Source organism: Pongo pygmaeus, chromosome 4 (genome assembly GCF_028885625.2).
Source record: "Pongo pygmaeus isolate AG05252 chromosome 4, NHGRI_mPonPyg2-v2.0_pri, whole genome shotgun sequence".
Classification (NCBI taxonomy): Eukaryota; Metazoa; Chordata; class Mammalia; order Primates; family Hominidae; genus Pongo; species Pongo pygmaeus.
In genome coordinates, this window is record NC_072377.2 from 33154188 (window position 1) to 33174748 (window position 20561).

The following is a 20561-nucleotide window of genomic DNA, read 5'->3' on the forward strand; positions in this document are numbered from 1 at the left end:
TTCTTGTCCAAAAGCTGCGGAGAGGCTACGGGCACTCACCCTTACTTAAGCAAACTGCCCTGCTGTTGAACTGCAGGCGAGGCTGGGTAGCATCTGGGATGGGACAGGCGTTCACACCGGTGCCACTGAAACCCCGGACTCTCCGCATAAACCCACACCACACACAGCAGAATCATATCGCCATTGGCTGGTGTTCCGCAGACACAGGGCATACCGCAGAGTAATAGGAAACACTGGTTCCTACCACTGTGGCCAGTGATAGGACGGGGTCTCCGAGGCAGGACCTTTCTTGGAGTCTCGGAACCCCAGCACAGTGCCTGGCAACCAGTTTTGAAATCCATTAAGACCCTTGGAATTCACAATTTAGTCCTTGTTTTGTTGTTGTTCTTTTTTTTTTTTTTTTTTTTTTTTTTAAATCTGTGCTGCCATAAACGCCTGCCCTTCTGCAAATTCAGGAAAGATTTAATTGCTGTGAAGCACTAAATCTCAATTTCCAGTGTGTGTGGATTACTCTGTTTGTGGAATTAAATTTTATATAGATGTCTCTTTTGCTCCTGGTTAGTGGCTCTAATTAAATAAATGGAAATTCTCGCAGGAATTAGAAGCTCCTACTTAACAGTGAAGATTTCGGGATCACAGTGCATAATCTGAAATATAAATGACCCAGAAGCTGAAACATTACCCATAATCACATTGACGGTTCCAGAAAGAGCGATAAGGAGAGTGCTGTTGAGGGAGGCAAGCGCTGACGCCAGAAGTTGCCATATCCCCAGAAACCCCAGTTTGCCTTTTCACCATCGCAAGTGAGAACCAGAGCGCGTTAAGGCCTCGGAGTAAAAAACTCAGCGTCTGGGACTGCGGCACCGGGGTTGAGTCGGGTGCAAGTTTCTGCCGAAAGAGGGCGTCGGTCTGAGACTAAAAGAAATTTGTGGACACGGACGCCTAGTCAAATGAAAGACCATTTTAACACATTTTCAATGTATTTAAATGTGCGGGACTTAATTGTCAGAATTCTCCCGCCCAGTGTAGCACGTTCACATTGCAAATAACTTGGCTGCAGTAGGCACAGAAGAAGGTCCAGTTCCATTTTGACCCGCCCCGCCGCGCGGCGGACTCCCGCGATGCTCCTCTGGTCACGGACTTCTCCAGAGCCGCTTCCCTCCGGTCTCCACCGCTGCTGTGGCTGTGGCCAGTGGGAGGACTGTGTCCCCGAGGCAGGACCTTTCTTAGAGTCGCGGAACCTCAGCACAGTGCCTCGAGCGCTCCAGAGAAGGAGCTGTTGGATCTTTGAGCGCTCAGGTTGGAGGGGAGCGTGTGTCGTACCCAGGGGACCTACCCGGAACGTTTTGGGAAAGACAGTCCTTTTATTTAGGTACCTGGTGTAGCAAACAAAGCCCCGAGGACGCTTTGGGGATGCTTTCCAAGCTTTGTGACACCTCCAGAAGTTGAACCGTTCCCTCGCCTTTGGGAGCAACAAGTTTCACTTTCCTGCTCTCAGTGGACTGACAGAAGGTCCGTGAGCTGGGACACTGTGACCCCGGCACCGCTGCGATTCCAGCGCAAACCTGCGTGGCCCAGCGGGAGGGGGCTGGCGCGGGGCTGAGGAAGGCGGGGTGTAGGTGACGCCCGGGCCAGCCGGGCACACCAGGTCCGCGATGGAGCCATCTGCACTGGGACCTTGGTCCTTGTTCCCTGACCTTGCGCCGAGGGACCAGGAAGGTCAGGTGCTCGCCCCGCGTCGGTGAGTCAGGAGGGTATGTGGCCAGAACGAGAAAGGTGAGAGCAAGCGGCACCTAAGGATTTTTGCACCGAAACCACAATTTCTAGAACCATCCCTTTCCCCAGTCCTGTTTTTTTTTTATTTTATTTTGCACGGTGTGTGTGTGTATGTGTGTGTGTGTATGTGTGCGTGAGCTCGCGCATTTCTCTACTTTAAAGCACGTTTCCTTTTTTAAAGCCAGGAGCTGGAGAGCGTGGCAAGGGAGAGGCGGGGATCGCAGAGGCACGCGGCGTGGTGGGGGCTCTTGCTGGTGCAGACGTGGGCGATTTCAGCTTTAAGGAAAAGGCAGAGGGCCTGCGGGGAGTGGTGGTTAGGGACAGGGGCGCGATGGGTAGTGAAGGGGTGCAGGGAGGAGCCCTGATGTAAGAATGTTAATGAGAGACTCCCCCAGCCCAGCCCCCAACTCTCCCCACCCCCACCCACCCCACCCGCTGGAAATACAAGCCCGGCCTCGGCGCGCCATGTGTGGTAACACGCTCAGCCGCTGCCACGCTATTTAAACGCGGGCTATGGATCCAGGAACCGGCGCGAATCAATGAGATCAAATGCGAGGGAGATGCACCGTCAACTACAAACACTTGGACAAGTCTAACTTTTTTTTTCTTCTACAAAAACGCTTTCAAAAGCAACCTTAGCAACGCCCAAATAAGAAGCCACCTCTAAGCAAAATAGTATATGTATAAACGGAGGGCGAATATATACGAGTATATATATATGTATATTACAGACGCACAGGTTTACACCCGGTGAACTTTTTCTTTTTCTTTCTTTCTTTTTTCTTTTTTTTTTTTTTAAGAAAAACTAGTGACATTGCAGAGAAGGACGCTTTCTCTCTATCTTTTGGCGCATTAGTGAAGGGGGTATTCTATTTTGTTAAAGCGCCCAAGGGGGCGCAGGGACCTTGGAGAGAAGAGTGGGGAGGAAAGAGGAAGGGTGGGTGGGGGGCAGAGGGCGAGTCGGCGGCTGCGAGGGCAAGCGCTTTCTTGCGGCAAGATGCCGTCTCTGCTGGTGCTCACTTTCTCCCCGTGCGTACTACTCGGCTGGGCGTTGCTGGCCGGCGGCACCGGTGGCGGTGGCGTTGGTGGCGGCGGCGGCGGCGCGGGCATAGGCGGCGGACGCCAGGAGAGAGAGGCGCTGCCGCCACAGAAGATAGAGGTGCTGGTGTTACTGCCCCAGGATGACTCGTACTTGTTTTCACTCACCCGGGTGCGGCCGGCCATCGAGTATGCTCTGCGCAGCGTGGAGGGCAACGGGACAGGGAGGCGGCTTCTGCCGCTGGGCACTCGCTTCCAGGTGGCTTACGAGGACTCGGACTGTGGGAACCGTGCGCTCTTCAGCTTGGTGGACCGCGTGGCGGCGGCGCGGGGCGCCAAGCCGGACCTTATCCTGGGGCCAGTGTGCGAATATGCAGCAGCGCCAGTGGCCCGGCTTGCATCGCACTGGGACCTGCCCATGCTGTCGGCCGGGGCGCTGGCCGCCGGCTTCAAGCACAAGGACTCTGAGTACTCGCACCTCACGCGCGTGGCGCCCGCCTACGCCAAGATGGGCGAGATGATGCTCGCCCTGTTCCGCCACCACCACTGGAGCCGCGCTGCACTGGTCTACAGCGACGACAAGCTGGAGCGGAACTGCTACTTCACCCTCGAGGGGGTCCACGAGGTCTTCCAGGAGGAGGGTTTGCACACGTCCATCTACAGTTTCGACGAGACCAAAGACTTGGATCTGGAAGACATCGTGCGCAATATCCAGGCCACTGAGAGAGGTGAGCAGGGGCGCGTCCCGGGCCCGGGGCCCTAACCCAACCACTCTCCGCGGCTCTCCCTGCACACCCGTCCACTCTGCAGACCCCACTCCCCCCCTGCGGGGCTGAGGTCGGGTGCGCGCGGGCACTCGTTCAGGTATGCGCTGTGTGGCTGGGACAACCTTTGACGTCCGCCCATCGCGGTCGAGGGGTGTACGTAGAGGGTCCCAGGGAGGTGAAGAGGTTGGAGGGGAGGGCGTCTGAACCCGCAGCTCCTGCGTGCCCAGGTCCAACAGGTGCTGTCAAACACTTGGATGTTTCTTCTTCCCAGTTTCCACTTTGCCAGCGCCGGGCTGGTGATTAGGGGGCACACTCCCAGTGCCTGGCTCCATCCAGGGTCTGAAGCATCCAAGGCGGAAAGAACTTGTTCCCCAGTCCTTTGCCAGCGTGCGCCCCAACTTAGTGCGGAAGCGTCTGCGGACGCCTCGCAGCCAGGCGTCGCCACTTGGCTCGCCCGCTCTTGGGGTTTCTCTGACTGTTGTTTCCACAGACCCCAGGTTTCTTTAAGGGCTTGTTTGAATCACTCTTCTCATTCCTTTCATTTCCCTTCCAGCCCCTTATAAACGAGCTTCTGTGGTTTCCACCAAAAATGCCCCTGTGTGTCTGAACCCTGGCGACACTCACTTCTCCCGGCGTGTTCTGCAACGCAGTCTCTAACGCGCCCAGAGCTAAGCTTTGCGGGAGTGCCTTTTGAAGAAACAGACGCTGAACCTTCTTTCCACCTGTCCCCCAAGTTTTCTCCATGAGTCTTTGGGTGTTGGAATAAAACCCAAACTGGACAAAGAGCTCGAGGCTGAGGATGGTGGCTATGGCTGCGGGGAGCGGGTGGACGCGGATGTGTAATCGACAGTGTAGCCCATTTTACTGTAGGGTAGAATCTGAGGCAAGGCGGGCTGAGATGCCAGCATAGCGCGGATCTCTCCTCCCTCTAGTCAGGGATTAGGAGCATTGCGATGAGGGAATCCCGTCTCTGCTCCCCCTCGGCGCTCACGCGTCTGGAATGTGAGTGGTGCAATCCCGGCAAAGCTCCCCGAGACCCCAGTGCCACTCTGATGAGACCGAAGGGGAGCGGAGTTGAGCCAGGCGCCGGGCTAGTCCACAACTTGGCATGGCCGGGCACCTGGGCGCTGGTCGTAGGGGACAGCGCAACCTGAGGCCGAGGGACCCAGGAACAGGTGAGAGAGGACAGAGAAGCCATCGATAATGGCGCTGCAGTCACCGCCTTGCCATCTTGGCCACCTCGGACTCACCCTTTACAGCAAAGAGGCGAGAGGTGTTTGACAGTGGGAATGCATGGCCAAATTTTGAGCTCTCGAACTCCAGGTTGGCTGTGCCGAATCCCTACCAGCCAAGCAGGCGGGGCGCAGGCTTTGCCGATTATGAAAAAGGGCACGTGTGTCCAACGGCTGCGGACTTGCCACGCCTGCCACGCCTCGGCAAGGAACCCACATCTACGCTCCCAAGTCCCAGTCGCCGGGTTACTGCAGCCTCCACGGGGGTGTCTGCGCCCGGGGCTGCTATGGCTCCCGGAACCTGCTTCTCCAGTTCTCGGCTTTCGAGGGCTAGGCGCTAGAAGTCAGAGACTTCCCTAGGCGGGCTGGGGCTGGGGGTGTGTCCCCCTACGGGCGAGATCCGCGGTTTGCTGACTCGTCCGTAATGCCACTACCCTGTAGATCCCAATGTCAGCGGCTGCCCCGGCGCACGTGGCCTGGGATACAAAACCAAGGGCATGTGTGAGACCAGAGGAGGGCAGGTCGCGGCCCCGGGGCCCCTCAGTCTCACAGTGGTGGCTGAGGCCTGGGGCTGGGCGGACAGCAGTGCCCTGGTGGGCCTGGGGACTGGTGTGCCCCGGGCTTCTGAGGACTAGGGCTGCAGTCGGCTGCTAGGAATTATTTTTTAATTCCAAAAGCCTCATAGAGGTTCCGAAGTCTCTTTGCTTTTTTTTTTTTTTTTTCCAAGTTTACATTGAGGGGTGAAAGTTTGCTTAACTGACCTGTATATTTTACAAGTGATAAGGTTAGGATTTTACAATTCTTACTCTAAAAAGTCTTTTCAACAGTGACCTGGCAGATATTTAGAAATATGAAACAAAACAGTTTCTCCTCTAATCGTCCTCCAGTCGCCTCTAATAGTCCTTCCACCCCGAAATTCCTTACACTCAAGAGAAAAAGTTGCTTGATAACAAAGCTCTCTTAGGGGACCTTTTACAAACACATTGAAGTAACACAGTTACTTTACCGTAAGCCGTTAATGTATTAAATAGGGCTTCGGTACATGGTTGCAGTGAAGTTTCTGGCTCAGTCACCGGCTGGGGGATCTTGGACTGCTATGAAACCTCTGTACCTCGAGCTCCTTAGGTAAAGTGGGGGTAGTCAGAGCACCCATGTCTTTGGGAAACTGGGAGGGTTAGAGGCGCTAACCCAGGAATGCCTGGGAGCAGTGCCAGAAGAATACGAAGTGCTCAATAAATGTGCGGTTTCATTGTAGTTATTATTTTGTATATGATGATAATCACCTTTACCCCAAGGGTGAGGCCATGCCATGGGAAAGAACCCTGGGCTGAGTTGTAGATGCCTCTGGATTTGGCTGGCCTCCTTATGTGAGTTTTCTTCTCTGTGAAACAATGTGTGGGGTGAGAGAATCAGGCCTCTTCAAACTGATATTATCACCCAAGTGTGAAAATGCAACTGACAGGATTTTTGCTTTTGAAAATTCCCTATTAAGCATTATGAATTAAAGTAGAGAGAGTTCCTCCCTCTTTTGGTGAGAACATTTGTATTCCTTTTTTTTTTGGACTTAAGTTTCTCTTTAAAACCAAATCACAAATGTTTGAACAAGTTAAAAACTGTGCCAGCATCTCAAATAATAATGTGACTAAAATTTCACATGGCATACTGTATAAAGAAAAACTAAGGGGCATCAATTATTCTTTCATTTTAAGGATTTACCATCTAAGTCAATAATTTAAAATCTTTCTTTTTTCCTGTCATGTCTTTCGCTAATGCCACTAGAATAAACAGACCTGAGCATATATTATTTTTAAAAACAATTATCTTTATTTAAAATAGATTCACTTACACAGCCAGCTACTGCCCTCAGTATTCCACACTCTTAACAATAAATTTAGTTTTAAAAAGACAGGCTTAGAAATAATTTTTTCAAGCAATAAAAGCCAGGAGTTGTTTTGTCGATGCACTTTATATGATGCAGAACTAGAAGTATCCTAATGCAAATGTTTTTACGTGAAGAACTGTAGTTTTATCCTTTTAGTTATTAGTATGTCATTAATCTGGGCCTGCATAATGACTGTATAACATTATACAGTCAGTAGAGATAGAGATAACAGTATTTAATCAATACAAGAGTCATTTATTTTTAGAATTAGTCTGGGGTAAATGACCGAGTGGTCAATCAGCAGCATTTTTAAGGAAAGAACCCATGATAAGTGTAAAATAACTAACACAGCAGGGGAAAAAAGGAGCTTTGTAGGCTGCAGTGTGGGAATTCTAAAGGCCTTTGGAGTAGGTGGAGCTTTATGAACAACAGAAATAAAGATGCAATCTCCATTTTGCAAACAATATCCATTGCTATGGAGTATAGAAACAGCCAGAGAGAAATCTTTTTTGAAAAAAATTAGATTTACTTTTTACCAAAATTTAGTTCTACAGCTATAGAAAGTGAGAAAACTACACAAGGTTTATGAGGAGAAAAATGTTCCTGTCTCCTACTCTCCATTTTTCACTCTCAATTCTTGTTAGCTGTTCCTGTAGGTATTGGCTTTCATATCTCTTAATAACATGCTACTTTTTTTTTTTTTTCAGTTTTAGGTCTTATCTCTTGGAATCCCAGTGGAAGAAAATTCTCTTCTTGATCATTCTACTGCCTGTTAACCACACATGCAAGCTTTCTTTCCAGTCATCTTTCCAATGTGGTTGTGCTAAAATTTTTCTCAGTAGGCTGAGGCAGGAGGATTGCTTGAGTCCAAGAGTTTGAGGCTATGGATTGCCCTATTTGAATAGCCACTGCCTTCCAGCCTGGGCAACATAGCTAGACCCCATCTCTTACGCAATATTTTTTAGTTAGCCCAGTATTCAGTATAAATATTATCATTACTTTCTAAATGATATTTAAGGGTAAGTCACATAGGCTCCTATGCTGACATTTCCTTTTCTTTCCCCTACCTATTTTCCATGGAGTTAAAACAGCCTGTTTTTGTTTATTTGCTTAATTTCCTATGGATTTATAATTAAATAATCTTCTAATTCTTCATTTTAAATCTCCTGAGTTTTTTTTATTATTATACTTTAAGTTCTAGGGTACATGTGCACAATGTGCAGGTTTGATACATAGGTATACATGTGCCATGTTGGTTGGCTGCACCTATCAAGTCATCATTTACATTGGGTATTTCTCCTAATGCTATCCCTCCCCCAAACCCCCCAACCCCCACCCCCCCACAGGCTCTGGTGTGTGATGTTTCCTGTCCTGTGTCCAAGTGATCTCATTGTTCAATTCCCACCTTTGAGTGAGAACATGTGGTGTTTGGTTTTCTGTCCTTGTGATAGTTTGCTGAGAATAATGGTTTCCAGCTTCATCCATTTCCCTGCAAAGGACATGAACTCAGCCTTTTTGTGGCTGCATAGTATTCCATGATGTATGTGTGCCACATTTTCTTAATCCAGTCTATCATTGATGGACATTTGGGTTGGTTCCAAGTCTTTGCTATTGTGAATAGTGCTGCAATAAATATATGTGTGCATGTGTCTTTATAGTAGCATGATTTATAATCCTTTGGGTATATACCCAGTAATGGGATTGCTGGGTCAAATGGTAATTCTAGTTCTAGATCCTTGAGGAATTGCCACACTGTCTTCCACAATGGTTGAACTAATTTACACTCCCACCAACAGTGTAAAAGTGTTCCTATTTCTCCACATCCTCTCCAGCATCTGTTGTTTCCTGACATTTTAATGACTGCCATTCTAACTGGCATGAGATGGTATCTCATTGTGTTTTTGATTTGCATTTCTCTGATGACCAGTAATGATGAGCATTTTTTCATGTGTCTGTTGGCTGCATAGATGTCTTCCTTTGAGAAGTGTCTGTTCATATCCTTTGCCTACTTTCTGATGGGATTGTTTGTTTTTTTCTTGCAAATTTGTTTGAGTTCTTTGTAGATTCTGGATATTAACCCTTTGTCAGATGGGTAGATTGCAAAAATTTTCTCCCATTCTGTAGGTTGCCTGTTCACTCTGATGGTAGTTTCTTTTGCTGTGCAGAAGCTCTTTAGTTTAATTAGATCGCATTTATCTATTTTGGCTTTTGTTGCCATTGCCTTTGGTGTTTCAGTCATGAAGTCCTTGCCCATGCCTATGTCCTGAAAGGTATTGCCTAAGTTTTCTTCTAGGGTTTTTATGGTTTTAGGTCTTACATTTAAGTCTTTAATCCATCTTGAGTTAATTTTTGTATAAGGTGTAAGAAAGGGATCCAGTTTCAGCTTTCTGCTTATGGCTAGTCAATTTTCCCAGCACCATTTATTAAATAGGGAATTCTTTCCCCACTTCTCGTTTTGTCAGATGGTTGTAGATGTGTGGCATTGTTCCTGAGGCCTCTATTCTGTTCCATTGGTCTATATATTTGTTTTGGTACCGGTGCCATGCTGTTTTGGTTACTGTAGCCTTGTAGTATAGTTTGAAGTCAGGTAGTGTGATGCCTCCAGCTTTGTTCTTTTTGCTTAGGATTGACTTGGCAATGCTGGCTCTTTTTTGGTTCCATATGAACTTTAAAGTAGTTTTTTCCAATTCTGTGAAGAAAGTCATTGGTAGCTTGATGGGGATGGCATTGAATCTATAAATTACTTTGGGAAATATGGCCATTTTCATGATATTGATTCTTCCTATCCATGAGCATGGAATATTCTTTCATTTGTTTGTGTCCTATTTTATTTTATTTTATTTTCATTGAGCAGTGGTTTGTAGTTGTTGAAGAGGTCCTTCATATCCCTTGTAAGTTGGATTCCTAGGTATTTTATTCTCTTTGTAGCAGTTGTGAACTGGAGTTCACTTATGATTTGGCTCTCTGTTTGTCTGTTAATGTTGTATAGGAATGCTTGTGATTTTTGCACATTGATTTTGTATCCTGAGACTTTGCTGAAGTTGCTTATCAGCTTAAGGAGATTTTGGGCTGAGACGATGGGGTTTTCTAAATATACAATGGTGTCATCTGCAAACAGGGACAATTTGACTTCCTCATTTCCTAATTGAATACCCTTTATTTCTTTCTTCTGCCTGATTGCCCTGGCCAGAACTTCCAACACTATGTTGAATAGGAGTGGTGAGAGAGGGCATCCTTGTCTTGTGCCAGTTTTCAAAGGGAAAAACTGCTTCCAGTTTTTGCCCATTCAGTATGATATTGGCTGTGGGTTTGTCATAAATAGCTCTTATTATTTTGAGATACATTCCATTAATACCTAGTTTATTGAGAGTTTTTAGCATGAAGCACTGTTGAATTTTATCGAAGGCCTTTTTTGCATCTATTGAGATAATCATGCGGTTTTTGTCGTTGGTTCTGTTTATGTGATCAGTTACATTTACTGATTTGCGTATGTTGAACCTGCCTTGCATCCCAGTTATTTTCTAGGTATTTTGCACAATTGCCACTCTGGGTTCTTCAACATCCTCCTGGGACTTCCATCACCTCTCTGTTGAGCTAGATCCCTGTGTGTTTCTCTTTTTTGATTATGTTTTTATTTTGGTGGAGCACATCCTCCAAGAGCTTTCTGAGAAAGGATGAATAAGGCCTAAATTTTGAGAGGTTTTGTGATTGAAAAATTTTCATCATACCTTTACACATAGTTATAGTATTCTAGGTTGAAAATAATTTTCCCTTGAAATGTGACAGTATTGCTTTACTGTCTTCTAAATTCTAACGTTGCTATTAGAAAGCTGGAATCAGTTTGGATTCTGAACTTATAGTTCATTGCTTTGCTTTCCTAGAAATTTTTAGAATCTTCTCCTCTTCCTTGTGTACTCAATAGACCTCTTTTATCCAGAAACTCATATCTTTTAATTCTGGGAATACTTCTTATTTCTGTGATGATTGTATCCTTTTCATTTTCTCTATTTGCTCTTTCTAGGTTTTTTTCTTATTTGGGTGCTAGACCTCTTGGATTGATCTTCTACTTTTCTTACCTTCTATTTACCACCTATGTTTTGTTTGGTTTTTTTTTTGTAATTTATCTTGTTTGGATATTTCCTTGGCCACTTTTAAAGTTACTGTTGAGTTTTTCATTTTTGGTATCACATTTTCAGTGTGCAGGACATGGCATACTCTGCTTTGCTTCCATGCAGTGATATCCCTCTTTTCCTTCTAAATTTATAATTAACTGGAAGATGGGTACAGTAACCAGATGGAGAATATGACTATATCCTTATTATTGATAAAAGCAGTTGAACATGGATTTAGATCTATTTCCAAAAGGGCCTGCTTGCTATTACTTCCTCCCACAATTAGGCAGGAATATCTGTTAAATCACATATAGTGCCATTTAGCTGGAAATCTCCCCTGCTAACTCTTGATCATGTGACAAAAGAAGCCCATGATGTGTGCTTTCTGTGAACAGCCACAACCCGAAGAAGAGGGAAGAAAAGACTGAGCCAGCATACTCAGTTTTAGGCTCAACAATCAGACATTTCACTTCTTTTCCTCTTGTTGGGGGTGAGGGGAGTGTAAATGAAAGCACATTGAGAGATGAGAAATGTTAGCACATTAGAGGTTTCTCCCAATGAAAACTTGAGATTTTGGAAATAAGTATCACCCTAATTCAGAGATACAACCTGGAATGTTTTTGATTCTCTGAATTGACTTCTATAGCTACCTCTTTGCATTTCTCTCTGCTGTTCTTAGAGTGATGGCAAGAACATGATGCAGTAGTGAGAAGCCATTTACAGAAGTCATTGTGGGAGCCAGATGATGGAGGGTGGCATGGAACATTGAAAGTTCTTTGGCAAGGAGGAGAGAATAGAGTGGAATGAAGAAAAGTCTATACATAAAGTTACAGTTACACCATCATTCCCTCTTTTAGAATTTTAACAATGTGACCCCAAATTAATATTTATATATTAACTATACTGAGATACAACAAAAACTGCCTTAATTAACCTCCACTTATGCAGGTCGCAGGATTAGCTGATGTCCTCTGTTCTCTATAAATCTTATCACCTGTTGGTAGGTGCTGGCAGCTAGTATAGTTCTCCTGAATATGCTGCACACTTCTCATACTTCTTCATATACTTTCTAAGAGTTGTCCCCAAATCTGTTGATGCTGGTTGTGCTTATTATGATAAATATGTAATTTAATTAGTTATTATATGAATTGATGAAACATAAGCAGGAAAAGAAAGTTATTTTAATTAAAACTATTTTAAACCTTTTGATTGTATAAAGGCAAGTTACTAAAAATACTTGCTGTTCAATTAGGCATGAGTGAGACAACCCTAAGAGATTGGGGAGCATCATAAAAATCTAGGATCATGCACTCTGACTACTTTGCAACTGTCATTAGGTGCTTGCTCCAGTTTGAACTGAAACTGGATGATAATGTTCATTGTGGGTTTGGTTTATTCAAGTAAGACAATGCTCTGCTCATGAACTTGGAAATTAGGGCTTCCTTTTGAGTCTTAAATCACATGGCCAACACAAAATGGATAAGATCTAAAATAATCAAAATCTGCTTAGATAGACACAGTGCCACTCTATGTCTCTGTTGCTCAGTCTAAGTGGCTACTAACATATACAGAAAGAATGTAGGCTGGGCGTGGTTGCTCATGCCTGTAATCTCAGCACTTTGGGAGGCCCAAGGTGGGCTGATCACTTAGCCTGGCCAACATGACAAAACTCTATCTATACAAAAAGTACGAAAATTAGCTGGGTGTGGTAACATGCACCTGTAGTCTCAGTTACTTGGGAGGTGCTGAGGTGGGAGGATCGCTTGAGCCCAGGAGATGGAGGTTGCAGTGAGCTAAGATTGAGCCACTGCACTCTTGTCTGGGTGACGGAGTGAGAATCTGTCTCCAAACAAATGAACCAGCAAACAAAATAACAACAACGGAAAACTAAACAAAGAATGTGTCCATCAGAAGGACTTGGTGGTGGTGGGGTATGTCTTAGTTTGTTTTCTGTTGCTATGACAAAATACCACAGACTGCGTAATTTGTGAAGAAAATAAGTTTATTTAGCTTATGGTTCTAGAGGCTAGGAAGTCCAAGAGCATGGTGCTGGCATCTTGTGAGGACCTTCTTGCTGTGTCATAACACTATGAAGGGCATCACATGGTGACAGAGCAAATGTGTGCCAGCTCAGGTCTCTCTTCCTCTTCTTCTAAACTGCCAGTCCCATCTTAGGGGACCCAACCTGATGACCTTATCTAATCATAAGTATCTACCAAAGGCCCCATCTCCAAATACCACCGACAAATGATTTTGAGCATTAAGTTTCCAACACATGAAATCTGGGGGACACAACCAAACCATAGCAGGAAGAGAGGGAAGGAGATGGGCCAGGAATGTAAAAATAGAAAAAAAAGTGCCACAGAGGCCAATGTTTAGGGAAACTTCAGGCAAAGTTTAGGAAAGCTTGTTCTCTGGTCCTTGGACCCTGCCTGTTTGGTCCTGGACCAGATAAATCTCTTAGATGGATGCCTAGGGTCATCAAGTCCTGGTGCTTTTGGCATCTGAATCCTCTACTGGCCTCCCTGATTCTGATGTCATCCTTACTTGCGTCCTACTGCTTATAATTTGTCTCTCCAGTTAGCATGCTCAGGTACAGGCCATGTTGACAGAAATATATTCATAACCATCCTGGACCTCATTGAATTTAAACAGTATGCATTTCAGATTACCTATACATATCTGAGTTAGGTTATTGGAAACTTGCCCCTAAGCAACGATTCTACTCTCTATATGTTGACAGAATCAGGTTCTGCATCTTGGGACTGAGAGCCAGACCCTGGACTATGATCACTTGATCGAAAAATGATGAGGGCTGCTTGGTGGCCAGTCAGCCAGAACTTCCTGGAATCTCCTGGAGACATCCACTCTTGGAATCCACATTCTTCAAACTTGTCCAGCCTCAGTCCCTTGTTGAATGTTTTATGGGACACCTTGGCTGTTTGTTCATTTAAGAGGCTAGAATCAAATCAGAGGTAAAACAAGGGTCTAAGTCATAACAAATAATTAGGAGTTTCTTTGAAAACTTTCTTACTGAGGCATCTTGGAATTGATTATTTATCCCAAATGTGTACCTATACTTTCAGGCAGAAACAACACCTACTCCCATAGTTGTAGATCTTTAAGAATTTTGTATTGTTTTAGAAACTTTTTCTCTAGAGCTTTTATGCTGTACACTGAGCCCTTCTGGGGTATGAAATGTCAGAGTCATGATCTAACACTGAATTAACGTGCGCAGTAAACTAAATATCAACAAAAGCCCAACCTCCATGCGGGTTGCCAAGGTCGCTTTGGCATAGCCTGAAGTTTGTTTTATGTCTTTCAGCACCCATGCTTTTACAAAGAACATACACATCTTGGAGGGCTGGCATGCATCGTGATAATGCGGTTTATAGCACCCAGGTCTCTCCAGGTCTCTCTGCACAGTATGTGTGCAGCAAAACACAGTGGTCCCGGTCATGGAGACCTGGGTCTATCAACAGGGATCAAATAGACTGGGTAATGGTCAAGCCCTACTTCACTCTAGCCTGTGTAGCCCTTATGTGGTAGGCAACAATATCCAATTCGAGAGGCTTTCGAGTTGTGTGAAGCCTCTTGAATCCAACAGTGTGGATATAAACTGAGAGAACATGGGAGAGATACCTGGAATCTTACAAACAATTTCTTACGTATGTTGAGACAACCTGAAAATAATGTTTTAAAATTCAAACAGCAGAAAGCTTGTAGCACCCTCTGAATCCTTAGTGAATGTTCTCTCTAAAATCATTAAGTTTGCTTTTTCAGGACAATGCATTTACCATGCTATTAAGTATAAAAAGCAGTTGACAATTTTCACTATCTTATATTGGGAAAATCTGGTGATTTATTTGATGCAGTTTTTTTTAAAAGAACTTTATTTTGAAATAATCTTGCACTTTTGGAAAAGATGTAAGAAAGTATAAAGAACTGGTCTGTAAAAGCTTCATTTAGAGTTTCATCAATTGTTAATATTTTGCCACATTTGATTTATGATTTCAAGTATCTCCCTTTCTGTCTCTCCTCTTCTCCCTTCTTCTCCCCTCCTCTCGCCTCCTCTCCTGTCCTCTCCCCTCCCCTCCCTTCCTTTCCTCTCTTCTTTTCTACCCACCTACCTATCATCTATCTATCTATCTATCTATCTATCTATCTATCTATCTATCTATCTATCATCTATCAATCAATATATGTGTACATATACATACACACGCAGATAATACTTGTTATGAATCATTTGAAAGTACAGAATCATGCTTATTTACCCCTAAACATTCAACTGTGTACTTCCTAAGAACAAGAATGTTTACTTACATAACCACAGCATAATTATGAAAAGTAAGAACTTTAACACAAACATAATTCTATTATCTAGTGTATGGAACTTATTCAAATTTCACCAGTCATCTTCATAATGCCCTTTATAGCAAAACATTTATGTATATATGTATGTATTTATTTTAAGGTCCAGAATCCAATCCAGCATCACACGTTGCAGTCAGTTGCCTATTCCTTTAAGCCTCGTTCAGTCTAGAATGTCTCTTCAGCCTGTCTTTGTTGTTCATGAAATTGACCATTTTAAAGAGCATAGGCCGATTTTCTACAGACCATCTCCCAAGTTGGGTTTGTGGCTGCCTCCTTCTGATTAGATGTAGGCTGCCCATCTGGACATTTTTGGTCCTTAGAGTGTTATTCCAGGTGTCTCATGAGTCTGTGTTCCCATGGTTGGTGATGTTGGCTTCCATCTCTTGGTTATGGAGGCGTCTGCTAGGTACCTCCATGGTCCATTTGTAGTTAACAAGTGATTGTGAGGAGATACTTCAGGACCATACAAGTATCCCGTTCCTTGTCAGATGTCCCTTACTGGTGTCAGCATGCTTGAAGTGCTCTGCAAAGGGGTGCCTCATGTGTGTTGTTTGTTCCTCCCCCAGTGGTGATCATGTGTGCGAGCAGTGACACCATCCGGAGCATCATGCTGGCGGCGCACAGGCATGGCATGACCAGTGGAGACTACGCCTTCTTCAACATTGAGCTCTTCAACAGCTCTTCCTATGGTAACTCTGCTTCCACTTTCCCCTCCTCTGCTAGGGTTCCAAGAGAGGTTGTCAGATGCCCATGAATGGTGGGTTGGATAAATAATATGTGGTACATAAACACCATGGAATACTATGCAGCTTTATAAAAGAATGGAATCGTGTCCTTTGCAGCAACATTAATGGAGCTGGAGGCCGTGATCCAAACAAATTAATGCAGGAACAGAAAATCAAACACTGCATGCTCTCACTTATAAGTGGGAGCTAAACATTGAGCAAACACGGACATAAACATGGGAACAATAGACACTGCGGACTCCTGGGGCTGGTGGGGGTGGGTTAAAAAACTCTGTTGGGTACTACGTTCACTACCTGGGTGATGGGATCCATACTCCAAACCCCAGCATCACACAGTATTCCCATGTAACAAATTTGCACATGTACCCCTTGTATCTAGAGTAAAAGTTAAAATAAAAAACAAGGGGGTTGTGAGAAAGATTCAAAAATTTGAATTATGTCCATAAATGTGATTTCCAGAAATGCAATTTTGGAAATTTGTGACTCTGAACACTCCTACAGCTTCTCGAAAATTTCTTGAATTTGCTTCATCTACAATTCAATTAGAGCAAAAAGATACCATGTACCTGTGATGTCAAGACACCTGTCTGGGTATGAGCATAGCCCACTCCTGCACTCCAAATGGTCGTAAATCCAGGCCCCAAAGACCTCTTGTCCAGTGCTTTTCCAACTGCACGTTGCTATCATCATGATACCATCATGATCAGAATAATTTCAGTGAGATTTGGGCAGAATTTTTAATAGAATGGAATAGACTAGAACATAACACTACTGAATAGGTAAAGGTGTGTCACACTTAGCATGTGTATTGTTTTAGAAAGCTTTTACTTTAGTAATATTATTGCACATTTGTGTGTATATGTGCATGTTACACCTATGTTTACAATGGGTCACACTGTGAAATAAAATAACTGTTACTGCAAATTGAGGTAAAAATCATTTGAGAGCCACTGCTCCCAGTCCCCTCCTTCTTCTAGATTACTGCACCTTAAACCTCTCCTATACAGAAGTTGTGAACCACCAATGTATACAGTTGAAAGCATTTAATTCCCTATAATGAATCTGGGGAAGTTTGCAGGGTTCCTGTGATGGAGGATGTTTAAGGCGATCATAAAGACAATAGGTACAAGACATTTCTCCCCCAAATGTGGTTAGGGCTCTCTCTGAAGCAGAGAGCATCAGGCTACAGAACATTTTCTCAAACGCTGCATGCTGGCTGCTCAGAGCGGAGCAGTTGTAGGGGAAGTGTAAGTGTGTATATCACAAATGGCATGTTTATACTGAGCTTCGCTTCCCAGTTCTTGCTGATGAGATATAGTTGGACAGGATCTAAACCTTAAAACATACTCCCCGGTTTCCTGCCCTGATATCCTGGCTTACTGGAGCAGTACATCATTGTGCATATACAGATAATAAAACACACTTATCATGGAGATAAAGAAAAGTTGATGAAACAAAAGTAGCCACTGCTTCCTGTAGTGGATAAAATTAGAGATTTGAGGCTTCAAGATAAACACCCTAGTTTGCCCTCCTTCCTGCCATGATGGTCTTTTCCCCTCTGTTTTACACAAGCAGAGTGGTGCTTTCACTTCTTCACTCAAGATCAGAATGTAGTTTTACTATGGGCTGCAGGGTTGAGTTCATTGAAATAGTGGTAGAAACTGGTGAAAATGAAAAACATGTATGCTGAGTTTTGCAAGTTGGCAACTACAAATACAGAATTTAGAGGCAGTGCATGTGAATTTAGAGGCATTAGGTCTGGCAAGTACCTGATACAAATGTTAGGTACTAGAATTCCTCTTGTCCACAGATAAAGCTTTTATTACTTTTCCCTGTTAATTACAATACATGAGTATTGTAGACAATTTAGAAAACATAGAAAATCACAGGAAAGAAAACAAGTTATCATAATTCTGCCACGCAGACAAAAGTACATTGATAATTTTTAGAAGTATGTACATCCTGCCTATTTTATAAATATATGTTTTACAAAAATATTCTTCAATATATTGATCATACTATTTATGGTATGGCTACATGTTCTTTTATAATGTTGATAGTCATCTTTTATAAGTCTTATTTTTCAATATTGATGTAGTTCCCAGCTTTTTGCTATTAAGAACAATGCTGTGTTGAGTGTACATACACACATACACTTTCTCTCTCACATGTTTATACATATATTTTATCTGTAAAATAAATTTCTAGAAGTAGAATTGCTGGCTCAAAGGTTATGTGCATTTAATGTTTTCTTTTTTGAGACAGGATCTCACCCTGTTGCCCAGGCTGGAGTACAGTGGCGTGATCTTGGCTCACTGTAGCCTCAACGCCCTGGGCTCAAGTGATCCTTCTACCTCAGCCTCCTGAGTAGCTGGGACTACAGGCATGTGTCACCACGCCTGGTTAATTTCTTTTATTTTTCTTTAGAGCCAGGGTTTCATCACGTTACCCAGGCTGGGCTCGAACCCCTGGGCTCAAGTGATCTGCCTGCCTCAGCCTCCCAAAATCCAAAGGGACTACAAGCATGAGCTACCATGCTGCCTGCCATTTAGGTTTTGATAGATATTGTCCATTTTTACTTTTGCAGCAAAATATGTGATTATCTGTTTTCCTGTAACCTTGTCAACCCTGTATAATCTTTTACCTTATTTTATTTAATTGAATTTCTTTTTATGTTTATAAGCAAAGTTTTGCAGTTTTCTCATTTATATTGTGCATTATTCTTGTTGAGTTTGTTCTTAGTATTTTATGTTTTTTGGTTGTTATTATGATCATGATCTTTTCCTGTTGTATTTTGGAATGGTATTTATGTAGAGAAGCAATGAGCTCTTGTTTATTTATTTTGCAAGAATTCTACTTATTAAATCCTCTGCTTTAATAGTTTTTATATCATTTCAAATAACAGTTTTTTTCTCCGTTTTGATAGTTGAACATCCTCTTTCTTATTCTTTTCTTATTGCATTGGGAAGACCTTCCAGAATAATATCATATAACAGGGGTGATACTTTAAATTTTGACTTCTGTCATGAAATAGATGGTAAAGTATCGTTTTATTCCTAGTTTATCAAGTCTGATTTTTAAAATCAGAAATGAATATTGAATAATATCAAATACATTTGACCTGTTCTCTTAATAAATTTTAAAATATTGGGCCACCACGGCATTCTTGGAATCAAGTGTACCTTGTCATGATGATTTTTTAAAAGATATATTGTTGAGTTTAAGTTTTTAGTGTTTTATTTAGGGTTTTGGATCTATATTCATGAGTGAGATTCAAGAGCAGTTTTTAGCTGGACTGCGGTGGCTCATGCCTTTAAAGCTAGCACTTTGGGAGGCCAAGGCAGATGGATTACCTGAGGTCAGGAGTTCAAGACCAGCCTGGCCAACATGGTGAAACCCCGTCTCTACTAAAAATACAAAAATTAGCTGGGCATGGTGGTGCACGCCTATAATCCCAGCTACTTGGGAGGCTGAGGCACGAGAATTGCTTGAACCTGGGAGGTGGAGGTTGCAGTGAGCTGAGATCTTGCCACTGCACTCCAGCCTGGGCAACAAGAGCGAAACTCTATCTCAGAAAAAAAAAAAAGAGTCTTTTTCTTGGTATGGTATTGCCAGATTTTAATATCAGGTTCTTATTAGCTTTATAGAATTAATTGAGATACTTTCCATTGTTTTCCATGCTCTATAACAATTTTGATACCATAGGACTATTCCTTGAAATAAGAAAACAGTTCAACTCTGTATTTGCACCTAACTTCTTTCTGGAGGTAATTTTTGGACAACTTAAAAAAACCCTTCTATAATGAAATAATTTCAGATATAAAAAACTTGCAAAAAAATATAAGTTGAAAATCAATTATTTGAAATTTCTTGGTATTAAGGTGTTTCAGATTCCAAGTTTTTATTTGGATTTTGGAATATTTGTGTGTGTGTGTGTATATATATACACACACACGTATACATATATACATATATGTAAAATGAGACATCTTGGAGATGGGACCCAAGTCTAAACATGAAATCCATTTATGTTCCATATACCTTATAAACATAGCCTAAAGATAATTTTATTTTTTCCCTGAGGATCCTGAATAAACTATATTGTGTGCCTGTGTTTTGACCTATCACATGAAGTCAGGTGTGGAATTTTTCCACTTGTGGTGTTATGTTGTTATGTTGATGCTCAAAAAGTTTTGGATTTTGGAACATTTTGGATTTCCCACTTTTGGATTAGGAAGCTTAATCTGTATAGAGACTTCGTGTACAGTTATGTGTTGCTTAATGATGAAGATACATTCTGAGAAATGAGTGGTTAGGAGGTTTCATCACTGTGTGAACACCATAGGTTTTCATACAAACCTAAATGGCAGATAGCTTACTACAGATCTATGCTATATGTGGTATAGCTTATTGCTCCTAGGCTATAAACCTGTACAGCAAGTTACTGTGCTGAATACTGTAGGCAATTATAGCATGATGGTATTTGGATATCTAAATATAGATTCTAAGTATAGAAAAGGTATAGTAAAAATACAGTTTTATAATATTCTGAGACTGCTGTCATATATGTTGTTTGTCATTGACTGAAATGTTATATGGGGCATGACTGTACATATTTTACCAAGCTTCCT

At 43.1% G+C, this 20561-nt stretch overlaps 1 protein-coding gene across 2 annotated transcripts in view; it reads left to right on the top strand.

Annotated features, from left to right (window-relative positions):
- Positions 1 to 1038: 1038 nt before the first annotated feature.
- NPR3 (natriuretic peptide receptor 3) overlaps positions 1039 to 20561 on the top strand; it is an 85992-nt gene continuing 66469 nt past the window's right edge. The window contains exons 1-3 of one of the 2 annotated variants that reach the window (XM_054489360.2): positions 1039 to 1776; positions 2577 to 3542; positions 15751 to 15873. In XM_054489360.2, the coding sequence (XP_054345335.1) occupies positions 2774 to 3542; positions 15751 to 15873 (892 nt within the window). In that variant the 5' untranslated portion in view covers positions 1039 to 1776; positions 2577 to 2773. Of the gene's footprint in view, positions 3543 to 15750; positions 15874 to 20561 lie in introns of both variants that reach the window. The other variant, XM_054489361.2, reaches the window with a different exon arrangement.